Raw genomic sequence first — 20,869 nt, forward strand, 5'->3', positions numbered from 1 at the left:
ATGTCATCATCATCCCTCTCTTTTATCTTTGTCATCCCCCGGCCTCGGCTCTAACGAAAGCAGATTGCAAGTTTCCCCGTTCCGTGCTGATCTTTTTTAATAAAGAGGCGGTGATCAAAGCCAGAGGGCATATCGCTGAAGCCAGAAATAGCTTTACTTCTGTGGCCAGTTTAGGAAAAAAGAAAAAAAAAACATGCATTAAATATGTAAACAGAGTAAATTTTTAAAGCGCTGAGAAAGGCTGACAAGGCAAGAGTGTCTTGGGGGAGTGAGAGCAACACACAGGTAAAGACAAGGTCAACTGCAGAGTAACACACTCTTCTGCACAATCGCAGCATTTCTTTGACTATAGACTGGGATATCTGAGGGTGGGTGCTCGCACATGCACGATTCAGCCTGTCATGTTTAAAAGTGGATACAGACACAAACCTGGAAAACAGGATTCCTGTGTAAAATACAGACTTCTCCGTTTAGCTTGAACAGATGGTTAACCTCGGCATCAACTGGAGGGTGAAATTAAAATGAACCCTAAGTGAACTGTACCCTTCATCGGTTTTCATAGACTTGTATCCCTTTAAGTATTTACCAGGGCCTTTGTTTTGTAGTTCGGGGGATGAAACGTCTCTGCTGGCTCATCTGTTCTGCTCACGTGTCGGTCCTTTCTGTTGTATGTGAGGATGTTGGCCTGCTTTGAATAATATAAAAGCACAAAGGAGCAAACCTTGACTACTGTACGTGTCAGTCCCCCCCTCACACACACACACACACACACACAAACACATATTTAGACAGCCACAATTGTAAAATAGCTCACGAGAAACACACTTTCTGGGGCTCACAACCTCAACAGCTGCGTGTACATGTTGCACAAGCCTTTACACTTGCTTGCCTCTGGACATCTCTAAGTGCGTACATGGATGTACACTACGCTCGTGTGTGCAGACTTTGAGCTCCGCTGGAGACTCCAGCCTCCCTCTGGGTCCTGGCCCCGGCTCCAGGCTTCGGCGGGGGAGTGAAAGGATTACTTCCGTCTATGTCTTTTAAACAGCCTTCCCTAAGCCTTTTAGGCCCCCCATTCATTCTCCACATCCTCCCCAGTCATAAAGAAATCAATCTGTCTCCACCAAAAAAAAATGCCACAGAAGAGGAAAGAGAGACAAAACGGCGCATCACGATGCTGTAAATTAAATTTCACAGCCGCTGTTCTGCTGTCGTGTATGCCCCGCTTGTTTGCTCGTGCGTGTATTCACTCTTCCTAATCTTCAGAAACTGTGGAGACTGTGACCTGGTGGAACCAGCTGTGTTGGGAGGGAGTGAGGGCAGAGCGAACTGGGCGGACAATTTGAGAGGGAAAGAGGCGGTTGAGATCAGTATGCACTCCGCACAGTCCCCCTAATAAGTTTTCATTCTCCCTGACGGAGCCAGTTTCCCCTTTTAGAAGCCCGTGGCAGCATCACATTATCGCCTCTTTAATCACAGAGCAGCCAGGTGCTCACGCAACAATCAACGTCCTATTAACCCGTCGCCTCAACTGGTTGGAAATGTATTTTCAGGTTCATAGAGGATGTCGGACTGTATTTAGCTTGTGTCAGCAGGATTACGGCCTGTCTGTCACCCAATCATGTTTCTGCCAACACCCATTTGTTATTTCCCCTGCGTGCACGCGGGGTGTAATGTAAAACACACAGAATCACTTTTTTTTAATTTATTTTTTAATCTCCTATTGTGTATGCTTGTTTTCTAATTCTCTCTCTCTCTCTCTTTCCATTATCTTGTCCTCTTCAGTAAACCCTTCCCCATCGGAGACAGAGTGACGTTCAGCGGAAAGGACTGCGTGTGCCAGCAGTGCTCCCGCACACTCGTCAAGCCAAATGAACCGATCAAGATCCACGGGCCCAGCCGTAAGTCCAGCGGCCGCCTCGCTCTGTCCTCTCTGTTTAGGGGCCACCAGGCGCTACAGCGAGCCGAGTCTAATGCGATGTGTCCACGAGGCCCATTTAGCTCATTTAGCTAATCGAGTGTCTGTCGAATCAGTGGTCCGACCTGTCGCGCTGATCCGCCAGCTGAGAATTATGCCACGCAAACAGACACATCATTCATTCATTACTGTCAACACTGAACATGCAGAGAATAGAGGATTTTATGTTGGTCACTGTACACCTGGCACACATTCCTACATAAGTACAGTATATGCATATATAATGTGTGTTGTCAGACAGGTATATGTGGGAAGAGTGCCCGCCCCTAACCCTTTCAGAATAAAGCAGGTAAACGATAAATTAGGATGCCACATCAGAGCAATAGTGATTGATAGTGAATCATTTGTTAAGTGTGGCACACAGACAGCAGGCTGCCGCTCACTGGCTGTGCAGCAATAACAGATGGCGGAGCGGCAGTGAATAACTGTCCTCCCCAGATCGCTCCATTCAGGAGAATGAAATCCAAACGGCTCCCCAGGTACCTGTTCATCACTCCGTCTTATGAGGAGGCAGTGTATGAGACGGGGCACAGAGTGCAGACACTAAATGTAATGCACTGTCTTTTACAGCCTGTTCCTCTATCATCTAAGAATGCAAATATATACTCCGTGTGCAACCATTTAGCCAGGACAAAATGATTATTTTTAGGAGAAAAGGCTCAGAAAGCAATAACTGACCACACGATAAATCCGCAGCCTCTGAGAACTGCCGCGTCAGGGCACGGTGCTGTTATGCACGGCCGTTCACTGTGTTTAACTTCATTAAAAATCCTAAAAATGATTTCAGGCTGCTACAGTATAACCATACAGACCTCTACTCATGCCATACTGGTCGGTTATAACTCAATATTCTGCTTTTTTTGTGATGGAAACATTGGGTTACCAGGACTCATCGTAGCCTCAGTTCCGACTGTACTTGTCAACCTTTTCAACATTAATTACTTACCTATGTGACCATGTATAAAGTCAGACATCTTAGATCATTATTGCTAAAATAGTGTTGATCAGAATCTTCCTGTATAATAGTTTCACCAAATCAATGTCTTTATTTTCGGTAACTACCTGATGAAAAAGAAAACTCCACCCGTCTTTGTGTGTAGATTTGTGCCGACAGCTGTTTCAGAGCCATTAGACCAGTGATGTGACTGAGAGAGAGTACTTAGGTGTGCAGTATTTCAGTAGAGGGGGAAAGGGAGAGGAACATGCCACCCAAAATGCTTAATAGCTATTTACAGACTGAGCTAAAAGGCAGCAGAAGCCTAAATCTCCTTCACAATAATCGGGAAGGCAAACTCATTTAAATATGTAGTAGTTGAGATCAGTGTATATGATGGAATAGTGGCATTAAAATGGGCCAGAGTCCAAATTTAGACTTTTATAGCCAACATTCTTCTCAAAGAGGGTATGGACCCCCCTAGCTGGCTACTTTTTACTTCTGGCTCCTTATTCTTGTGGAAAGCCCTGATTACTGTACACAGCCTGTACTCGTTAGGAGACAGCTGAAGATAAAATCATGAAGCATCTAAAAGATAAACACACTCATATCAAAACTAGTCATTAGTGATTAACCAGCAATCCAAAGCAGTCTGGGTCAACATGGGCAACATGGAAAGTAAGAAATGTTGTTTTCTGATGAAAACAGAGGCAGAGGCAGTTTTCTTTTTCTGTCACTTCGTGTGAATTTCTTCGTCTATAACTATTTCATGTCACAAGCTCTGGTACCCACATTTTTAGACGTTCGATACCACTTTAATTTGTTGGCTATAGAAAGGAAACTGTACCGTGACTCAGAGGAACATCAGCTGTGCGCGGCCACTGCCTGGGGCTGGAATCCCGGGCCCTGTATAGACTCAGCACTATCGCCACCAAGTGACAGTTGAGATTTATTTGGACTGCAGAAACCCAACTCAGTACACTGCAGTCTCTTTGACTGCGAAACGCAGTTTGCCTTGGCCGACAGGGCAGAGTGGAGCGGTCCCCTGTGACTCCAGGCGTCTCTCAGGGGGCAGTAGACCAGGTCAGAAAAGGTTAACCCTCGGCCAACAGTCTTCCAAATGGAAACAAATGGAGCTTCTTTTTTTTTTAGCTTTTTCTCCCTCTGCAGCCATGCATCATTTATAGTCTCTGCGCTGTCCTGCTTCTCTCTTTCCCTGGTAGTAGTGGTCAATAACACTTGCTGTGGCGTCCTAACCGGAATTATTGCAGTCTGCTGGTATACAGCGTGCTGGTTTTGGCGTGAGAGAGAGAAACAGGCAGAGTCTCATACATGTCTCATGTGAGAGGGGGGGTTTATGCACCTGGTTTGGCCCTGAGGCTATTTCAGTGATTCTTGCTTCCTGCCGGCTTTTAATCATGTTTAACAGTGCTTACAGTTGAGAGAACAAGCCTCACAGCTCTGCAATATCCCGCATTAGTACGGCTATTGATTAAGAAGGTGGCTGTGCCAAATGGGTAGAAAACTACACTCACAAGCACAGTGGGTATTTAAAGATGCACAATTAAACCCTGACTCACTTTGTCTCTTCCTTTAATTCTCTCCTCTCTCCACTTCTTTTCTCCCATCCTTCCCTCTTCCTCCTTTGCCCTCCTCCTTTCTCTCCTCTCTCGCCGCTAACCTTTTCACAGACTGTGCTGGGTGTAGAGCCGAGATCAAGCAGGGTCAGTCCCTCCTGGCTTTGGAGAAGCAGTGGCACGTCAGCTGCTTCAGATGTCGGACCTGCAACATGGTCCTCACGGGAGAGTACATCAGCAAGTGAGTGTGTAGGAAGAAACCTCAACATTTCAGAGTATGTGATTGTCACGTCTCGCTCAGATGAGACGTACAAGTGGACACACTGGATTCTTTTTTATATCCAGTTGCTCCCCAGCTCTCGAGGCTACGCTGTGTGCATTTAACACGCTACAGCGTTTTTTTCCTTTTTTTATTCTCCCATGTTGCAGGGATGGAGTGCCATACTGTGAGGCAGATTACCACGCCCAGTACGGGGTGAAATGTGAGACCTGCAGCAGATACATCAGTGGAAGGGTTCTGGAGGTGAGAACGGGACCAGGTTTCAATGCGAGACGTCGCTAACAGAGATTTCCAGCCGGGCAGAATTCTGCAGCGACACAGAAATCCAAATTGGGAGTGCAATCGGCGTTATCGCAGTTGAGCAGTTGCGTTTTATCCTCGTCTCCGTTTAAGCCCCGCTGTGCTTTAGGGAGTGAGCGACTTAAGATTGGCGGCTGATAAAAATGTTGTGCTGCTCTACTCAACCAAACAACTTCAGCTGCAGTGCCCGGTCATACATTAGTGCACATCCACTTTCTCACATTTACTTTTGGAAGCCTATAACCTGCGCTAACAGGAGGCAAAAAGCTAGATTGAATCATAACTTCGTCTAAGGGGTTGAGAGAGAAAGGGAGTTATAAAAAGATCAGAGGGTAAAGAGCAAAGGGAAAAGAGGGAAGGAGGAAAGACCCAGACGGCAAATTCGGCAGTGATAGAAATGTGTGCTTTGCGTGCTCTTACGCTGAAGCACTTTTACAAAGAGATGGAGGAGTGGAGTCAACAGTGGCGAGAGGTGAGCAGAGGAGAAGGAGCTGAGGCGGACAGAGGAAGACAGAGGTGAAGGGAAAATAATGAAAGTGATCATGTGCACATGCTAATTAAATGTTTTGGAGTCTCTGGAGGGTGGCTCTTGTCTGTCGCGGCCTAAGGAAAGGGAACACAACTTTGTCGGACACATGCACATACACACACACACACACACACACACACACACACACAGGGCCTTGTTGTCCCTGTGCTCCTTTGCTTGTCAGTTTGGCTAATGTAAAGTGTTTTGTTCCTGACTGTCAGCCTCTCTGGGCTATTTATAGATATGGGGACATGTCAGCCTTTATCTATGATTCTCCTCTCTCTCTCTCTCTCTCTCTCTCTCTCTCGCTCTCTGATCATTTCTGTGTGCACATTTGTTTCTCTCTCCTGTCAAATTTTAAATTTCATAATGATTTGCATCTTTAAGGACTGATATGACGACGAAGATTCCAAGAAATACCTCCCCAAACATACAGTTGTCATTTAGGATATCTATAACAGATGCTTTCCATCTGGGTGTTTGGCAATGTGGCCCCTGATTTTAATTTTGTTTTAGTTTTTGTAAAGAAATCTTAGTAAAATGCCAACAAAAAGTTAAAGGAAAATGAGGGTATATCAACCTATTATATTTCCAAAAAATGTGTCCATTGTGACTCTATTGGTTTAGCTAACTTTGCACTCACAACCTCAATTATATAGAGATTCTGGGAAATGAGGACTCTTGCTAAACAAAGTATATCGGAGCAAGCTGTGCAAGCAACGTAACATGTTTTTTACATGACTTAAATCAAAAGCTTGTCTCTGAATCCAACTGAAAGAAAAGCCAGAAAGTAGCACCATGGTTTCTGTTGTAAAACAAAAAGTCAACACATTTTAATTATAGTTAATTATAATAAATGATCTACTTACCTGTAAGTAAAATAACATTTCATTATGATGTTGGTGGAGTCTCCTTCATTGAAAACCCAGACTGATCTGTGTTTGTGGTCCACAGAGCCCCTCTTCAGTCCAACTTCCCAGAGCCAGTGGTTGTTAGTTTTAATGAATAGTTTAGAATGGATGGAGAAGGGGAGAAATAAAGACAGGAAGCGGAAGAAAGAGGAACATAAAGCCTCCTTTCTTTGGTTTCACTTCTCTCCGTTTCCTTCCTTCCTCTGTGTTTCAGCTCGCCAATAAATATAGTAGCCTATAAATGCCACCGGAGAGAATGGGGGCCTCATTAGAAATGGAAACAGCAGTTTCTGAACTGATACCATACGGCCAGAGAGGGTAAGCGCCCCGTTGCTCGGAAAGCTCGGGGCCTAAATGCTGCATTGTCTCCTGGCTTTCCTTTCAGAGTAACCTGAGACAGACAAGGAGAGCAGGGATCGGTTCAAATGCCTCTCAGATACAATCAGTTTAATAAAAAGGGGGAAACAGTCAATGCAGCACAAAATGACATAATACCCCACCACACACACACACACACACACTCAAACACTCAAGCTATAGGCGTGTTCGGGTGAAACAGTTCAGGTCTCCTCGACACCGGCCACATGTCAGTGGTGCTTCTATAAATATAAATTCTCTTAATGGCGTGTCAGAGGGGACGGGACGGGGCCACACCTCAGCCGCCGGCCCACATGGAGACACATTTGGGGAACATCAGGGGACCGTGAACTGGACTGCATTAATGGACGGAGCCAGCACGGTGACATCGCACTGCATCATTTCATTTGTCCATTTCGCCTGTTCGGATGTTTCCCCCCGGGACGCTTTGTACGTCCAAGGACATGTATCCCACTCTTGTGTCCTTCACTTACATGGCCACCTACTTCCCTCTGTCTCTCTATCTCGTACACACACACACACACACACTCCAACACTTCATGTGACTTACCTACAGGGATCTTTGCTCTAATTATGATATGGAGGATAATGGGTGGTGGATATCATGAGATATCTGTATGCTGATGATGAACTACAGGCCATGCAACAATGTCTCAGCACATTATGATAGTGGCATATTGGTGGTCAGGTGATGTACAGGAGAAAACATGGCGGTAATGACCTGCTCATTTGTAGATTAGCCCCTCACTCTGAGAAACTCTTTATGATCATTTATGTTCAGACACACATCTTCTGCTTCTTCCCTCCTCTTCCTCTCCTCCTCACAGGCGGGAGGGAAACACTACCATCCGACCTGTGCTCGATGCTCCCGCTGTAACACGATGTTCAAAGAGGGAGAGGAAATGTACCTGACAGGTGAAACTCGACACCGACACATTGCGCACACACACACACACAGAGCACTTGCCCAGACGGTCGCGTGGAATGTGCGAGCACCCAGCGCCAATCTGTCTTCTCTTCTTCTCTCGCTCTTCTTCAGGATGTGAGGTGTGGCACCCATTATGCAAGCAGGCAGCGAGGGCAGAGAGGAGACTCAGGGTGAGAGAGAGTTTGAAATGAAAATGGAAAGATAAAAGGAAAATTGTCATTTCCTCACCCTCTTCTTTTATTCCTTTGTCTGTTTGTACCTCACAGCATAGACGTCTGTCGGAGGCCTCCATCTCTCCACCGGGCTCCTCCATAGGCTCTCCCAGTAGGGTTATATGCGTAAGTAGCCTATAACTTCGAAGCTTTAAGTCATTTACAGCTGCCAACGCCCCCGAGCTTACCCTAAAAGCACAATTTCCACACCGGAAACACAAGCACTATACCCACAGGCTTGAATGGTAAAGCGTCGACCTCACTCCCTCGGCCTGTTCGCTTGTCTGTGTCCTAGTGATGTGGCAGGAGTTACAAAGTGAGGAAATTATCTTGGTTGTTTAAAACGAGGATGAATTTGGAAGAAAAACTAAAACATATTAGCCTTGTGGCTACGATGGATGGCATAAAATGTTCCCCCGGCATTCATGGTCCCCAGGGGATGAACCCTTGAGTTTCCAATAAGCGCCACCAGCAGGTCAGCGTTCTCAAACATCAAGTGAAATATATTAACAAGATGTATTGGAGCAATTTTTTATAAAGACATTTATGGGCCCAAGGTAATGTATCCTACCACCTTTCGTGATCCCCTGACGTTTCTGTAGAGCCTCCAGGAGGTTGACAGTTTTCATCTTGAGTGAAATGTCAAAAAAATTATTCGATAAATGGCCATGAAACTTTACCTCACAGTACCGCTGTACCTACTGTACCTACAGTACATACCTCACAGAGCCACTCGCATGAGTGTGAACTCTCTAGGTTACAAAGCAGGTATTCCCAAAAGTCAAGCCACATTACAGTGAGATTAAATTTGAAAGAAACAGTTAAATGTAACCGAGACATTTCAAAGAATTTCATATTTCAAGTAAATTCATCCCAGTTTCTTAACTAGACACCTAAACAGGTTTTAATGTGCGAGTCACCAAATCAGTCCTCTATATTGTATACAGAGAGAGAGAGGCGAGTTGGTGAACCTACCAGGTTTATGTGAAGGTTGTCACTTTGTGCTTTGCAGAGTTGGACCAGTTCCATTTGAAAACGAGCCTTCAGCCATATGGAACGGTGTCCAACTGTGCTGCTTGGCAGTCTGCTGAGTGCTGCTGCATGTCGGCAGGATTTGCACGTTAAGGGATGTCTGCATGCAAGCAAGAGTCACCGCTCTCTGCTCAGCCCTGCCCCAAACTGCACTTGTCTCACAATCAATAACCTTTCTGTTTAAGGTGATGGATGAGGGAGAAGTGCAGTGTAAGCACGCTTGTCGAACATACTGTCTCCTCTCTCTCTCTTTCTTACACATGCTGAGCACCTGAAGGTCAACACCTTACACTGCTGTCAGGTTCTGCAGTGTACATGTGTACTTTTGATGAGCACGCACACACATGTACATGCGCAAGCTTGCATGTGCTTCATCAGCTGTTTTTCACCCCTCTCACCCCTGCATGATCGGCTCACCGGTGCGTCACTGGTGCAGTTTCCATTCTACTGTGTTACTGTGCATTGTCCATGTGGTTGATGTTGGGTCTTGTTGCTGTTGTCTCTGTCTTTGGTGGGTGTATGTGTGTGTCCTCTCTCCAGGCCAGAGTGAAGACTCAGTTCCTAGATTATAAGGACCTAGCTGCCCTGCCAAAGGTCAAGGCCATATACGAGGTCCAACAGCCAAACCTCATATCCTCCTCATACCAGCCGTACCACAGATACACCTCTGATGACAGGCTAGAAACTTACAGCTATGGGGAGGTACTACTGCCACACACTCCAGGCCAAACTTAGCTTTGGTCTCATCGTCGGTCTGTATTCAGGAGAAACACTTTGTTTGGTTTTTAAATTGAGTTTTACTGATAAGTGTGTCTTCATTACAACTCATATAGTATTTATAGGGATCATTATTTACTTCTTTTTTTTTTTCAAAAAAAATTTAAATGGATTTTGTGTGATTCAGAAATTGGAAATTAGATTTTTGTTTTTTTACTTACAAGGAGGATTTTTTTTTTTTTAACATACAGATAAGAACTATTTTTGGACCAAACTTATTTTTAAAACCTGGGAACTTTCAGTGAAACGTATTGGTTTATTTTACAACCTACAGTCGTATCAGTTTCTGGTAAATGTCTTTCCACAAAGGAATAGTTTGACATTTTGGGAAATACACTCAGTTAGATGAGAAAACAGGCAATTAGCTAAGATTAGCATAAAGCCTATTGAAACAGAGGGAGACAGCTAGCCTGGCTCTGTCCAAAGTTTAATAAATCTACCTAACAGCACCTCTAAAGCTCACAAACCAAGCCAAACCAAGAATTAGTTCAAACCAACCACAGCTTGATATTTTTACATCTCGGCTTGTGTATGAATAAAACAAGAGAGATATGAATAGTTAATTAGAGTGGTATCCATCTTCTCATCTAACTTCGCAGGAATACCAATATGCTCAGATCCCAAAAATGCCAAACTATTCCTTTAACTGACATTTAATTATATTAAACAAACACGATGTGGCTTATAGTCATCACTTTGCCCCATGCAGAAAACCCCACCAGTCACCCATGTGGGATAAAACAAAGCATACAGATTGAATTTGAAAAGACTGTCTGGTCTTTCCTTGTGGTCCTGTAAATACATGATACATGATATATTGTTTTGGTTTCAGCACATTGCTACATTATAAATGCTCACTCTTCTCTCTCCACTGATTCTCCAGTCACTCGGGACACTCTCTCCCTATTCTCAGGTAAGCATTCTTCCTAGCAGAGCACATGAGACGAGTTTAAACAAGTGAACTGTTCTCACTTTGACCTGTCAGTAAGTTATTTGTCTCCTCGTTGCCCGCTTGCTCTTTTTTTTTCACCTCTACCTCGTCTCCTCTCTCTCGTCAGGACTACGACAGCCTGGATATAAAGCAGAGGCGGTGCTCCAGTCCAGGTTATATTGACTCGCCGACGTACAGTCGTCAAGGCATGTCACCCATCATGCCTCGCTCTCCGCAGCACTATGCCTACCCTGGTGAGTCAGATGGTATTCACTCCCAAGTTGTCTGCTTATACTCTCAGAGTTTGATATCAGCATGCAGATTTTTTGTCATGAAGTCAATCATGCAGAACTTAATGAACTTAGTTTTGGGAATGATTCTACTAAAGTTGACTCGTTTAAAGGAGTCGTTCAACATTTTTGGGGAGTATTTCCTATTTGCTCTCTTGCTCATGTTGAGATATGAGGGTCGATACCGCTCTTATGTGTGTCGGTTCAGTGTGCAGATACAGCCAACAGTCAGTTAGCTTAGCTTAGCTTTGCATAAAGAGTGGAGCTTCGGTGAGTTACTGCTTCATGGCCAATAATTCATCCCCCACCAAGCACCTTATAAAACGGCAAATTAACGTTTTTACTTACTTCGGTTTTTGAACGAATTGTGGAAAGGTTAGCTATTTCCCAGTTTCCAGTCTTTATGCTAAGTTAAGCTAACTGACTTCTGGTAAACTTCACATTCAGCGTACAGACATGAGAGTGTCTTCTCATCTAACGCTCAGCAAGGAAACAAATAAACGTTTTTTCCCCCAAAATGTTGAATTATTCCTTTAAGAGAGATCAAATTGCCTGTCATTCCCATTTGCATGTCATCACCACTCTTATATATTAACAAATAAGCCAACATGGAATTTCTGTGGTGACAAAAGATAAACAGATTTGCCGCCTTAGGGCAGAATCTCTTTCACTGCACTCCAAAATAGTTGTCTGACTATCTCATATGCTGCAGTTGCTCCTTGGCTGTCATTTCATTCGACTCTTACACCTGTGCATTGACACTGCAATTACTGTCACAGGAAGACAAGTCAACAACCTCTGTCACTACACAAGTGGAATAGTTATCCAGTGTCCCTTTGTAATTTGAATGAACGCTGTTTGGTTTTCATCTGCATGGATGAGACTTGCGTTGAGGCCTTCCTTCATTCTCATGTTTCCTTTGCTGTGATTGGCTGTGGCTGGCTGCAGGCTCTGAGAGTGGCAGGAGTTCACCTTGTTACGGCCAAGAGGGGCGGTCAAGCACACCCACCACAAACCAGCCCCCTAAACATTTTCATGTACCAGGTAGGATTCCCCATCTCCTCATCGCACTACTCACAATCTCATAGATGTTTTACCCCATGGGGAAGATTTCATCATTCCCTGGTGCAAATCCTTCATTTTAAGTTCGGGAACCAGAGTTTGTGGAAAATGTGACCAAGTCGTATTTTGAACCAATTTTAACCACCATCCCCTTCGTACCTCCACCTCGTCCCCCTTCCGATCACCCCGACAGAAACTCACATCCTCGCCTCCTTCACTCCTCCACGTTTCACCTCTCCATCTCCTCTTTCTCTCCTCAGCCACAGGGGACCCCAACATCTACAAGAAGCCTCCCATCTATACGAGAACGGGTACAGTGCAGTTAGCCACGCCTTAGACTGCCTGTCCTGCTGTCAGTTTAGTTATGCTGTGTTTGAGTACTCGGTGTAGATGTTTTTACTGACCTATTGATGTTATTAATGAGTGATTAATATTGATGCTCCGGTCGTCGTCGAGAATGAAGCCACCAATAACCAAAAGATTGACTCTGCGCTTCACAATGCACAAAATTGAAGATAAAGATCAATTAGACGCATTGCATTTATAATTGGCTGAATGCCTATGAGCAACGCTTTAATGTGCATGCCACTAACACGTGCCTGCTCCTGCGTGCAGCTCCCCGCAGCAGGACAGGTTCTTGTCTGCAAATGGGGCTGGAAGAGACCCTGAATGAAGGGAAGGTTGCTCAGGCGTGACAAGTGTTGAGTACATGGGACTCTGAGGACACACAAGTCACCAGAATAGAACAGAACAGTGGAACAAAGCACAGTGGGGGGGGGGAAAAGAAATGTATTATAACTGGAATTTATGTTTGTTTGGAGACTCAGTATCGCCTAGTTAACCAGTGGTCAGTGTGTGATTTAAGGAAGGGTTGCTGTAACTGTAACGGTTTGAATGCAGGGACAGCTGTTTTTTGGAGGAAAACACATGTGAGTATGTGAGAGGGAAGTCTTATTTCTTAATTGTGCGGATCTATGCTGTCAAGTAACACAGCAACGCGGTTAACTCAAGATGCTATCTTTTCGCCTTTATTACAAGTCATTAAACTGAAAAGCTCTTCCGCCATCCTTGACACATCGCGACCATCACAAGACTTAAGACCTCTTCTTGATAGTGGATAGGTTCGATCTTCGTCGTCCTGCATGTTCTTCTGTACTGTACGTGGTGGTATTCGTGGGGTTAACTGTGTCGACCCGTGTATAGACACTTCCACCCCTATATGTTTCCTCAGTTATAATTAGTACATCGCAGGCCATGATGTTCCCACAACACGTTTGCCTATGAAGAAAAAAGAAAACGGCAATTTAAAAAAATCTTTGAGCTTGTTAGAATATGGAAAATCTGCACACACTTCAGTCGCATTGATCCTTCTCATACTTTATGTCTTCCTTAACAGCTATTGATTCTTATTCTCTCTTGTTTCAGCACTTAACAGGATTGACATATATCCAGAGCCTCAACAGACACACGTGATGTTGCTGTGTGCATTGAAGGCCTGTTATGTACTACTCAGTTAACCAGTTTGCTACCTATAAAAAAAAAAAAGATCAGATCCCTGTTTGTTGGCCTTTTCCCTGTTCTCCGTATTGCTAGCAAAGCTCTCACACTGTCACATCTCCGATGGGGACGCTCCAATAATGTGTCCCTTTTCCTTTCACCTCTTTTTTTTATTGCATCCAATCGCTTTTATTCACTTCCCTCCACCCTCTGCTTCACTTTCTCCGGTGACCTTGCCACTGTAAGTACCTCTCTCCTCTCGCTGTTTCACTCGCAGTCGGTAGATAGATATGTCTGTCGTGTGTGCGTGGGTCTGTTTCTCTCTTTCTGTATTTGCCCTCCCATGTCAATTCTGTACAGCCATACTTCCTCTGACAGAAGGTCCAATCTGCGTGTGTGTGTGTGTGTGTGTGTGAGCAGTAACTGAACTCTCTTGATTTTTCATGCTGTTGGCTGAGATATGGATCTCCTCTGACAGGAAAGCAGGATATAATGACTGTGAATATGAAGCGTAAATGTACTCTGGCTGTAAATCGTTGTGATATTCATGTACACGTTTCCCTCCTTAAAGGGATGGTTTAACATTTTGGGAAATAGTTTATTCACATTCTCTCATGTCTGTATTCAATTTGAAGCCGGAGCCGGGAGACGGTTAACTCAGCTGAGCTTAGAATTAAAAAGTCATAGACATATTTCCCGAAATGTCAAACTATTTCTTTGACATAATTCCCACTTGCTGTGGTTCGGTCTGTTTTTTTTTCTCCCCTAACCTATCCATCTTTTCACAGACAATCATGTGGACGCAGCCACCAAAAGCAGGACCAGCGAGGACATCCTCAGATCCTCCAGACTGTCCACCTACTCTCCGGAGCCATACACGCAGTCAGAGTCTGACTACTACCCTTACACCAGCTCCCCCAGGGGTACGAAACAGGGTCATTTCACTGAGTTTAGACTGGCAAGCTGCGTAGTAAGCTGTATTGTTTTGATTTTCCACTGGACCGAACACAGACATAGAAGTCAGTTCCTTTTGTAACTGTGTTGTCGTATTTATTCACTCACCCACCGCGTTCCACAATGAGCTCTATGGACACGTGAGGGGAATCTCTTTTATCTGTTTTGTCTCTCAGCCTATCGGGTGCCGAGAAGACGCTTCTCGACGGGAGGAGATGAAGAGACTTGGAGTCACAGTCTTCAAAGAGTAAGAGCGTCGTTATTTTCTTTCTCTCTTTCTTCAACATTTGGTTGAAGAAAAGTCACCTCCTTAAGAAACACCCATAAGTAATGCACTTCTTATGGTATGGTGCCTGTTAACCGTCCTCCTGTTATTCGTTTGCTTCTCTCTCCATCTTGCATTCACTGTACATTAAATTAGCAGTTTTCTCTTACGCCTCTTTCCTTTTTTTTTTTTCTTCTCCCTCTTCTGACTCTTTCGTCGCTCCCCCTCAGATCGGGAGTGGCATCGGGAGGTTGATCCTAAAGGAGGAGATGAAAGCAAGATCTGGTTCCTATGACAACGACCCCTGGGGCAGTGCGAGGAATTCTCGTAGTGGGAGCAAGGAAACACTCAACACTACAGGCTACGGCACCACGGCATACAACAACACTGTCAACGGGTGTAAGGATCCGCCCTGCCACCCCCCTCCCTATGCATCCCCCTCTTTGTCTCTTCTTCTTTCTGTTCCTGCAAGTTCATGCCTGTGCTGCCATGTCTTTGTACCTCCCTGTGTGGTCATATGTGCTGCTGCCGCGACGGCTTTTTATGAGCCTCAATATCTGCTGTTGCTGTTGGTTTGGAGTGACGGCAGTGAGGTTGTGGCTGCAGGTCAGAGAGGGTCACGGCTGCTGCAGGCATTATAGAGATGGAAAGACAGCTGAACAGCTGCTGCTGCTGCTGCTGCTGCTGGCCTACCACAGGTTCAGCAGATGTGGCCTGTCATTGTTGTGGGGACATCTGATCGCACTGAGTCTGAACATTTCAAGGAGAGAATAGTGTTCAACCAGGTGTGCCAGATGTGATGATCTGAAGCTACCAGAAGAGTTAGTGTTTGGAAGGACCAAGCTTTACTGGTCATGCAGCGTATTGGGACACTCAGAGACCAGTCTGTCTCCATCACCATCCTAATAGATCCCCTCCTTCTTTTCAGTTCCCTGCTCTGTCTCTGCCTTGCTTGTCTTGCCTCTCTCTCTCTCTCTCTCTCTCTATCATCAGGATAACTCTCCATCCCTCTGTCTATCCATCCATCTATCTGTGTGCCTATCTCACCCTCCCGCTCTCACAGCTGGTGTCCCATATCCTGGTTTATTTATGAGCAGTAAAATCTCTCATTAAAGCTGTTTCTCAGATGGGAGGGGACACAACTGAAAGGGACTCTGTTGGCTCCGGTTGAAAGACAACAAAAGGCTTGTCACCATACAAGCTGTGTTTTGCGATTAGACGGTGGAGCGTGCAGTGTGTCTTTGTGCTCGTATGTTGTTTTTACATTTTTTGTTTACCCCCTTCTTCAGTCCTGCCTGGCCTATTTCTATTGCCCCTTTGATGTTTTGTGTTCCTTCCAAGGCTTGATGGGTACCCACCAACTTGCTCCTTTTTTCTTTTTTGATAAAGTATGATACAAATTTAGAGCAGGGCAGATTACAATTGCTGCAGCATTTGTGTTTTTGTGCAATAAGTGAGATGTCATGTGACTATGTGATCTCTTTATTCCTCAGCTCCAAGATCTCAGTGCAGCGCTGATAGTGGTGAGTTTGCCCATAATATTTCATAATTGTTCCAAAATGATGTCGGCTTCATGCAGACCACCTCAGTTCTGGGTTTTTAAAGGGGTATTTAAATAGTAACTGTTTTTACGTGTAGATTTTGAATTAAGATTTGCATTGGATCATAAATGAGGTGCTTGCGCTGCATTCAGTGACCTTACATCAACAAAGCTCCAGTATTATGTGCACACATCTGGAACTGTAGGATTTATTTGGGTTAGTCGGGAGCGCCCTCTTCTGGCACTGACCTGGCACTGATTTCCAAAGTTCCAAATTACATGAAAATAACAGGAAATTTAAGAAACTGTTGGCTTGACTGACTGATTTTACTACTGCTTTCTTTTTAGATTTTGTTTGCAAGTCCGCCTCGCTACCAGGATACGGACGCAACGGCATCCAGAGGGTGAGGCCACAGTACACGAGACACAACACCGTGATTAGCTGTATTAATTATATAGGCTTGATGGGTCTGACATCTTTAATACGGCATCTGTATTGCTAGGGCTGTTGTTATTCCCTTATCTTATTGTATATGTTTACATATCTCAGACTAAAACTATGCCAGTATGTCTATATGTTTAAGTCGCTGTTCCTCTCTACACCTGCAGCCTCAGAGTGCTGATTGCTACCAGTACCAGTATGACAGTGGCAGCGAGGTCAATTGGGGAAGCAGAGGTAATTTAATATGGATTTAAAACACCTACCACTTATTTGAGTGAAGCAATTAATTTAATGTTTTTTTTTTCTACTGTACTGACTTCATTTTATTTCTTCCCTCCCAGCAGAATACAAGGTAAGGTTTTAAATGACTCACTTGAATAATTCATTCCATGTGGGTTGTTGAATATTCCCAGTGTTGTTGTAACTAAGTGTCCAACGTTTGACGACACACGCTGCCTCTTCCTCTCTGCAGATTTACCCCTATGAGGCGCTCATTGTCACCACTAGGGGCCGCAACAGGCTGCCCAAAGATGCAGACAGAGCCAGGCTGGAGGTGAGTTATGAATGGGCCCTCAGGCTAACTGTGCTGGGAATATGTTGCCTCTGGTCTAGTTAAAAACAAGCGGTGTAGCCAGGATTTTAGAAATACAAAGGCTATGCCCGCAGCAGAAGAGACTCTGTAAAACCCAACCAAACTCTGTCGAATATTCTGAGGTTTTAAAACAATATATTCATTGAAATGTTCACTTATTATTTACTTAATAGTATGTAGGAATGTGTTGTTTGGGTACAGGTATGAAGTGATAACTGTGTGTCGTCTCTATATCTTTGTGTTCTCAGCGTCACTTGTCCCCAGAGGAGTTCCTGCAAGTGTTTGGCATGACTGTGGAGGATTTTGACCGGCTGGCTCTGTGGAAGAGGAACGAGATGAAGAAACAGGCCCGACTGTTTTAACAAGTTATGGACGTCCGTTGAACGCTGCCATAACCAGAGCGAGAGACTTCGCGGACTGTCGGAGGTGAAGAAAGAGATATTAAGACTTCTGCTCAGTTTCACTGCCATCGCTGAGAACCTGTTCTAGATCTCCTCGTATGACCAACCAAACTCTGGTCCCGCCAGAGATACAGAGGGGAGGCCACAGAGACATCATGCACAGATGGACTGATAAACTGTTACATGGCTGTCAGTGCAACTGTGGCAGTTTGCTGGAGTGATGTGTAAGCAATAGAGAGTGTAGTACATTAGTGATGTGCTTTTATTAAGCCTGAAGGGACAGGGGGAAGGCATCACTGTGCCGCCGCTATAAGGCCACATGTGTGGGATGTCTGTGACCAGAGCCGCAGTACTAAAACATAAAGAGGAGAATTTCGGCTTTGCCTTATTTGTTATGCTCTCTTAGTTATGAGTGTGCAGCACCAGCAATCTTAATGAGTAGAATGTAGATACTGTATATCGTTCATGACACTTTATCAGTGAGAATGATTAGATGAGAAGAAGGAGTGAGTGAGCATACAGCATCACTTTGCTTTGGTTTATAAGGATGCATTTTGTTTACCTGTTCTCTGTTTTGGCTCTGTCACCTGAAATACTGTGTCCCTCTGGTTTACACTCGTATAGAATGAAACATGTAACAATCGGAGGTGGGCACAACTTCTTTTTTTTTTTTTCAATTGTATGCGTGACCCGCGTTGATTTGTGTGCAAATTAAAACCAAAGTGAGAATGCAGATATACAGGTTAGCAGATCACTTCCATGTAATGTTCCGGTTAAATAGTTAAAGGTCACCAGTAGATGCAGTTCACTGTGCAGCTGTATCGTTACCTAAAATAATGTGCAATTCAGTAGATTGAATAGATAAAGGAAACACAGATTCAGTCCTCCTGCTCCATGTTTTCCAGCTCATTGCAATAGAATGATGACTAAATGTTTTGGGATGAGCACTAGTCATCCATACATTTACACTCACAATTATTGATACTCTTTAAGAATGATAATCCAATAATTTTGTAGCTACAGAGATTATATTCACTCACAATGAAACACTCTGCAAGGTATTTCACATACTGACAAAGAGCCAGGGTTGTTGAAGACTTTACTTCCTTTGAATACTGTTAATTTTGTCACTAAAAATTAAACTTGAAACTAATTCAGTCTCTTTCTTTTGTTATTTGGAGTTAGGAACCATCCACTTGTAAATCTTTTTTAAAGGAATTGTTTGACATTTTTTTTTACGAATTACAAGACGTATTCGCTATGATGTATGTTTTTATGTTTGTATACTATAAATTAAGCTATACATTAGTGAGCTTTATGAATGCTGCTAGGTGTATATTTCATTTTGTTTGGACATAGCCTTGTCTCATTGTTTCCAGTATTTCTTTAAGCTAACCCGCTAACCTGGCTACAGCTTGCTAATTTTCACATTTACTGTACAGACTTGTATTACGCTTCCCACCGGCATTAAAGCGAATAAGCACACTCCTAATTAACTTAAGGAACCATTTCACCTGTTTAGCTCTGAGCTGTACAAGGCAGCTCATTGTGTAGCGGGCGCTAGGACCCAGCGGAGAAACCACCTCTGGGTTCCCGACCAGCGGATCGGTAGAGTGCCGACTGTATCTGTCAGCGGTGGCTCCACACACACACACATTCACTCCTTCATGGGCCCGCATTCAAATTTCAACAACTCACTCTAAGATGGACAGCGTCAAAAGAGGAATGGAAACAAACGGCAGCAAATGTAAGTCTACTTCCTCGAAGTGCTGAATACTTTGTTTTGCGTTACTTTGTGCGGTTTTGCAAAGGTGCATTTCACACGTGCATGTTTGTGTTATGTCTTAATTGGTCATTTTTTTGCGGCTGTCAAAACGGTATGGTCGTCCAACACACCTACCACGTCTGTATGCCTCCTTCTTCCTCACACCTATGACTGCTGCACCCTCACTGAGGCTCCCTAACATTTGAGACATATGAGACAATTGCTGGAAAAACGTTCATCTAATCGTTACATTTTTATTTAAATATCTGCAACATTTGCACTGAATTTGTTGTCATAGTGCATTTCCATTCTTTAGAATCATCAATCAGTTTGTCTGAGACGTTTCCTTTTCCCTGTGACCCCCCCTCCTGTTGTACATCTAACACACAATGGTGGTGCACTTTAAACATAAATAACGATGCTTTGTTCTGCTTGGAGAGGCAGAGAACCAAGTGCTCATCCAAAGTTTGATTGTTGATGTAGAGAGTGAAGCTCACTCATCCTGAGTCAAGTCAAATATCTGGCTGTGGAGATGAGAGACATTTGGAGATGAGGTGGTCATGGCTGTCATTGTTTGATATTGGACACCGCCAGCAGGGAATTCTCCATAGAAATCTCTGCTTTTTGTGTTGAGTAGCAAGAAATACAACATGTGTTTCCGCCCCATGTGTGTTTTTCTTCTTCTGGGAGGAGTGCAGTTGCCCCCCCCCCTGCACAGTACAACATTTTTCCACATTGTGACTAAAAACAAATACACTTGCCTCCCTTGTGTTATGTTAGAAGTAACAGCATTACCAGGGCAAGGTGACCCAACCCAGCATTTCAAACATGAAGTTATGATTTCAGTTCATAGTTGCTTTAAGTTAGTTTGATGTGTTTTTACAATTCAGCTGATGTGGCCCAATCGTGTTTCCGCTTTTAGAGCTGTAGAGGCTTAAGAGTGCTTTTCACAGACTTGTTGACAGCCGCCAGGCAGGTAAACATGTGAGAGTGATTATAACATCCAACTTAATGGAGGTGAAAGGAAATGGGACAAACCGCATACATGGTGCTTTATTATTTTTCTTTCCAGTACCTTTTAACAGCCGCTTTGCCTTCAAGAAAAACATTTTTTTTATGTCACTTCTGCCTGCCCATAATTGACTAATTTGCCGTCCGTCCTCACCTTGTCAGTGTATGTGCATGTTACCAGTGTGTTTGGTGTGTAGCTTTGCAAAGCATCCAAAGTAGGAAGTCTTTTTAGGTCTTGTGTGTGTGTGTGTGTGTGTGTGTGTGTGTGTGTGTGTGTGTGTGT

The 20,869-nt window shown here is 44.2% G+C and overlaps 2 protein-coding genes across 13 annotated transcripts in view; both read left to right on the forward strand.

Moving 5' to 3' along the window:
• Positions 1–18,963, forward strand: part of ablim3 (actin binding LIM protein family, member 3) — a 38,984-nt gene extending 20,021 nt beyond the window's left edge. The window contains exons 4-23 of one of the 10 annotated variants that reach the window (XM_031857630.1): positions 1,786–1,901; positions 4,604–4,730; positions 4,919–5,012; positions 7,715–7,802; positions 7,927–7,985; positions 8,082–8,153; positions 9,600–9,761; positions 10,720–10,749; positions 10,895–11,021; positions 12,006–12,101; positions 12,380–12,430; positions 14,405–14,539; positions 14,747–14,817; positions 15,066–15,234; positions 16,329–16,358; positions 16,724–16,779; positions 16,985–17,051; positions 17,159–17,169; positions 17,290–17,370; positions 17,658–18,963. In XM_031857630.1, the coding sequence (XP_031713490.1) occupies positions 1,786–1,901; positions 4,604–4,730; positions 4,919–5,012; positions 7,715–7,802; positions 7,927–7,985; positions 8,082–8,153; positions 9,600–9,761; positions 10,720–10,749; positions 10,895–11,021; positions 12,006–12,101; positions 12,380–12,430; positions 14,405–14,539; positions 14,747–14,817; positions 15,066–15,234; positions 16,329–16,358; positions 16,724–16,779; positions 16,985–17,051; positions 17,159–17,169; positions 17,290–17,370; positions 17,658–17,771 (1,756 nt within the window). In that variant the 3' untranslated portion in view covers positions 17,772–18,963. The remainder of the gene's footprint in view (positions 1–1,785; positions 1,902–4,603; positions 4,731–4,918; positions 5,013–7,714; positions 7,803–7,926; positions 7,986–8,081; positions 8,154–9,599; positions 9,762–10,719; positions 10,750–10,894; positions 11,022–12,005; positions 12,102–12,379; positions 12,431–14,404; positions 14,540–14,746; positions 14,818–15,065; positions 15,235–16,328; positions 16,359–16,723; positions 16,780–16,984; positions 17,052–17,158; positions 17,170–17,289; positions 17,371–17,657) is intronic. The other 9 variants (XM_031857631.1, XM_031857632.1, XM_031857638.1 and 6 more) reach the window with 9 other exon arrangements.
• An 83-nt stretch (positions 18,964–19,046) lies between these two features.
• afap1l1a (actin filament associated protein 1-like 1a) overlaps positions 19,047–20,869 on the forward strand; it is a 24,104-nt gene continuing 22,281 nt past the window's right edge. For all 3 annotated transcript variants that reach the window (XM_031857626.1, XM_031857627.1, XM_031857628.1), the window contains exon 1: positions 19,047–19,557. In XM_031857626.1, coding sequence (XP_031713486.1) covers positions 19,515–19,557 — 43 coding nt within the window. In that variant the 5' untranslated portion in view covers positions 19,047–19,514. The remainder of the gene's footprint in view (positions 19,558–20,869) is intronic.

Source organism: Anarrhichthys ocellatus, unplaced genomic scaffold (assembly GCF_004355925.1).
Source record: "Anarrhichthys ocellatus isolate YVR2014 unplaced genomic scaffold, GSC_Weel_1.0 scaffold19, whole genome shotgun sequence".
Lineage (NCBI taxonomy): Eukaryota > Metazoa > Chordata > Actinopteri > Perciformes > Anarhichadidae > Anarrhichthys > Anarrhichthys ocellatus.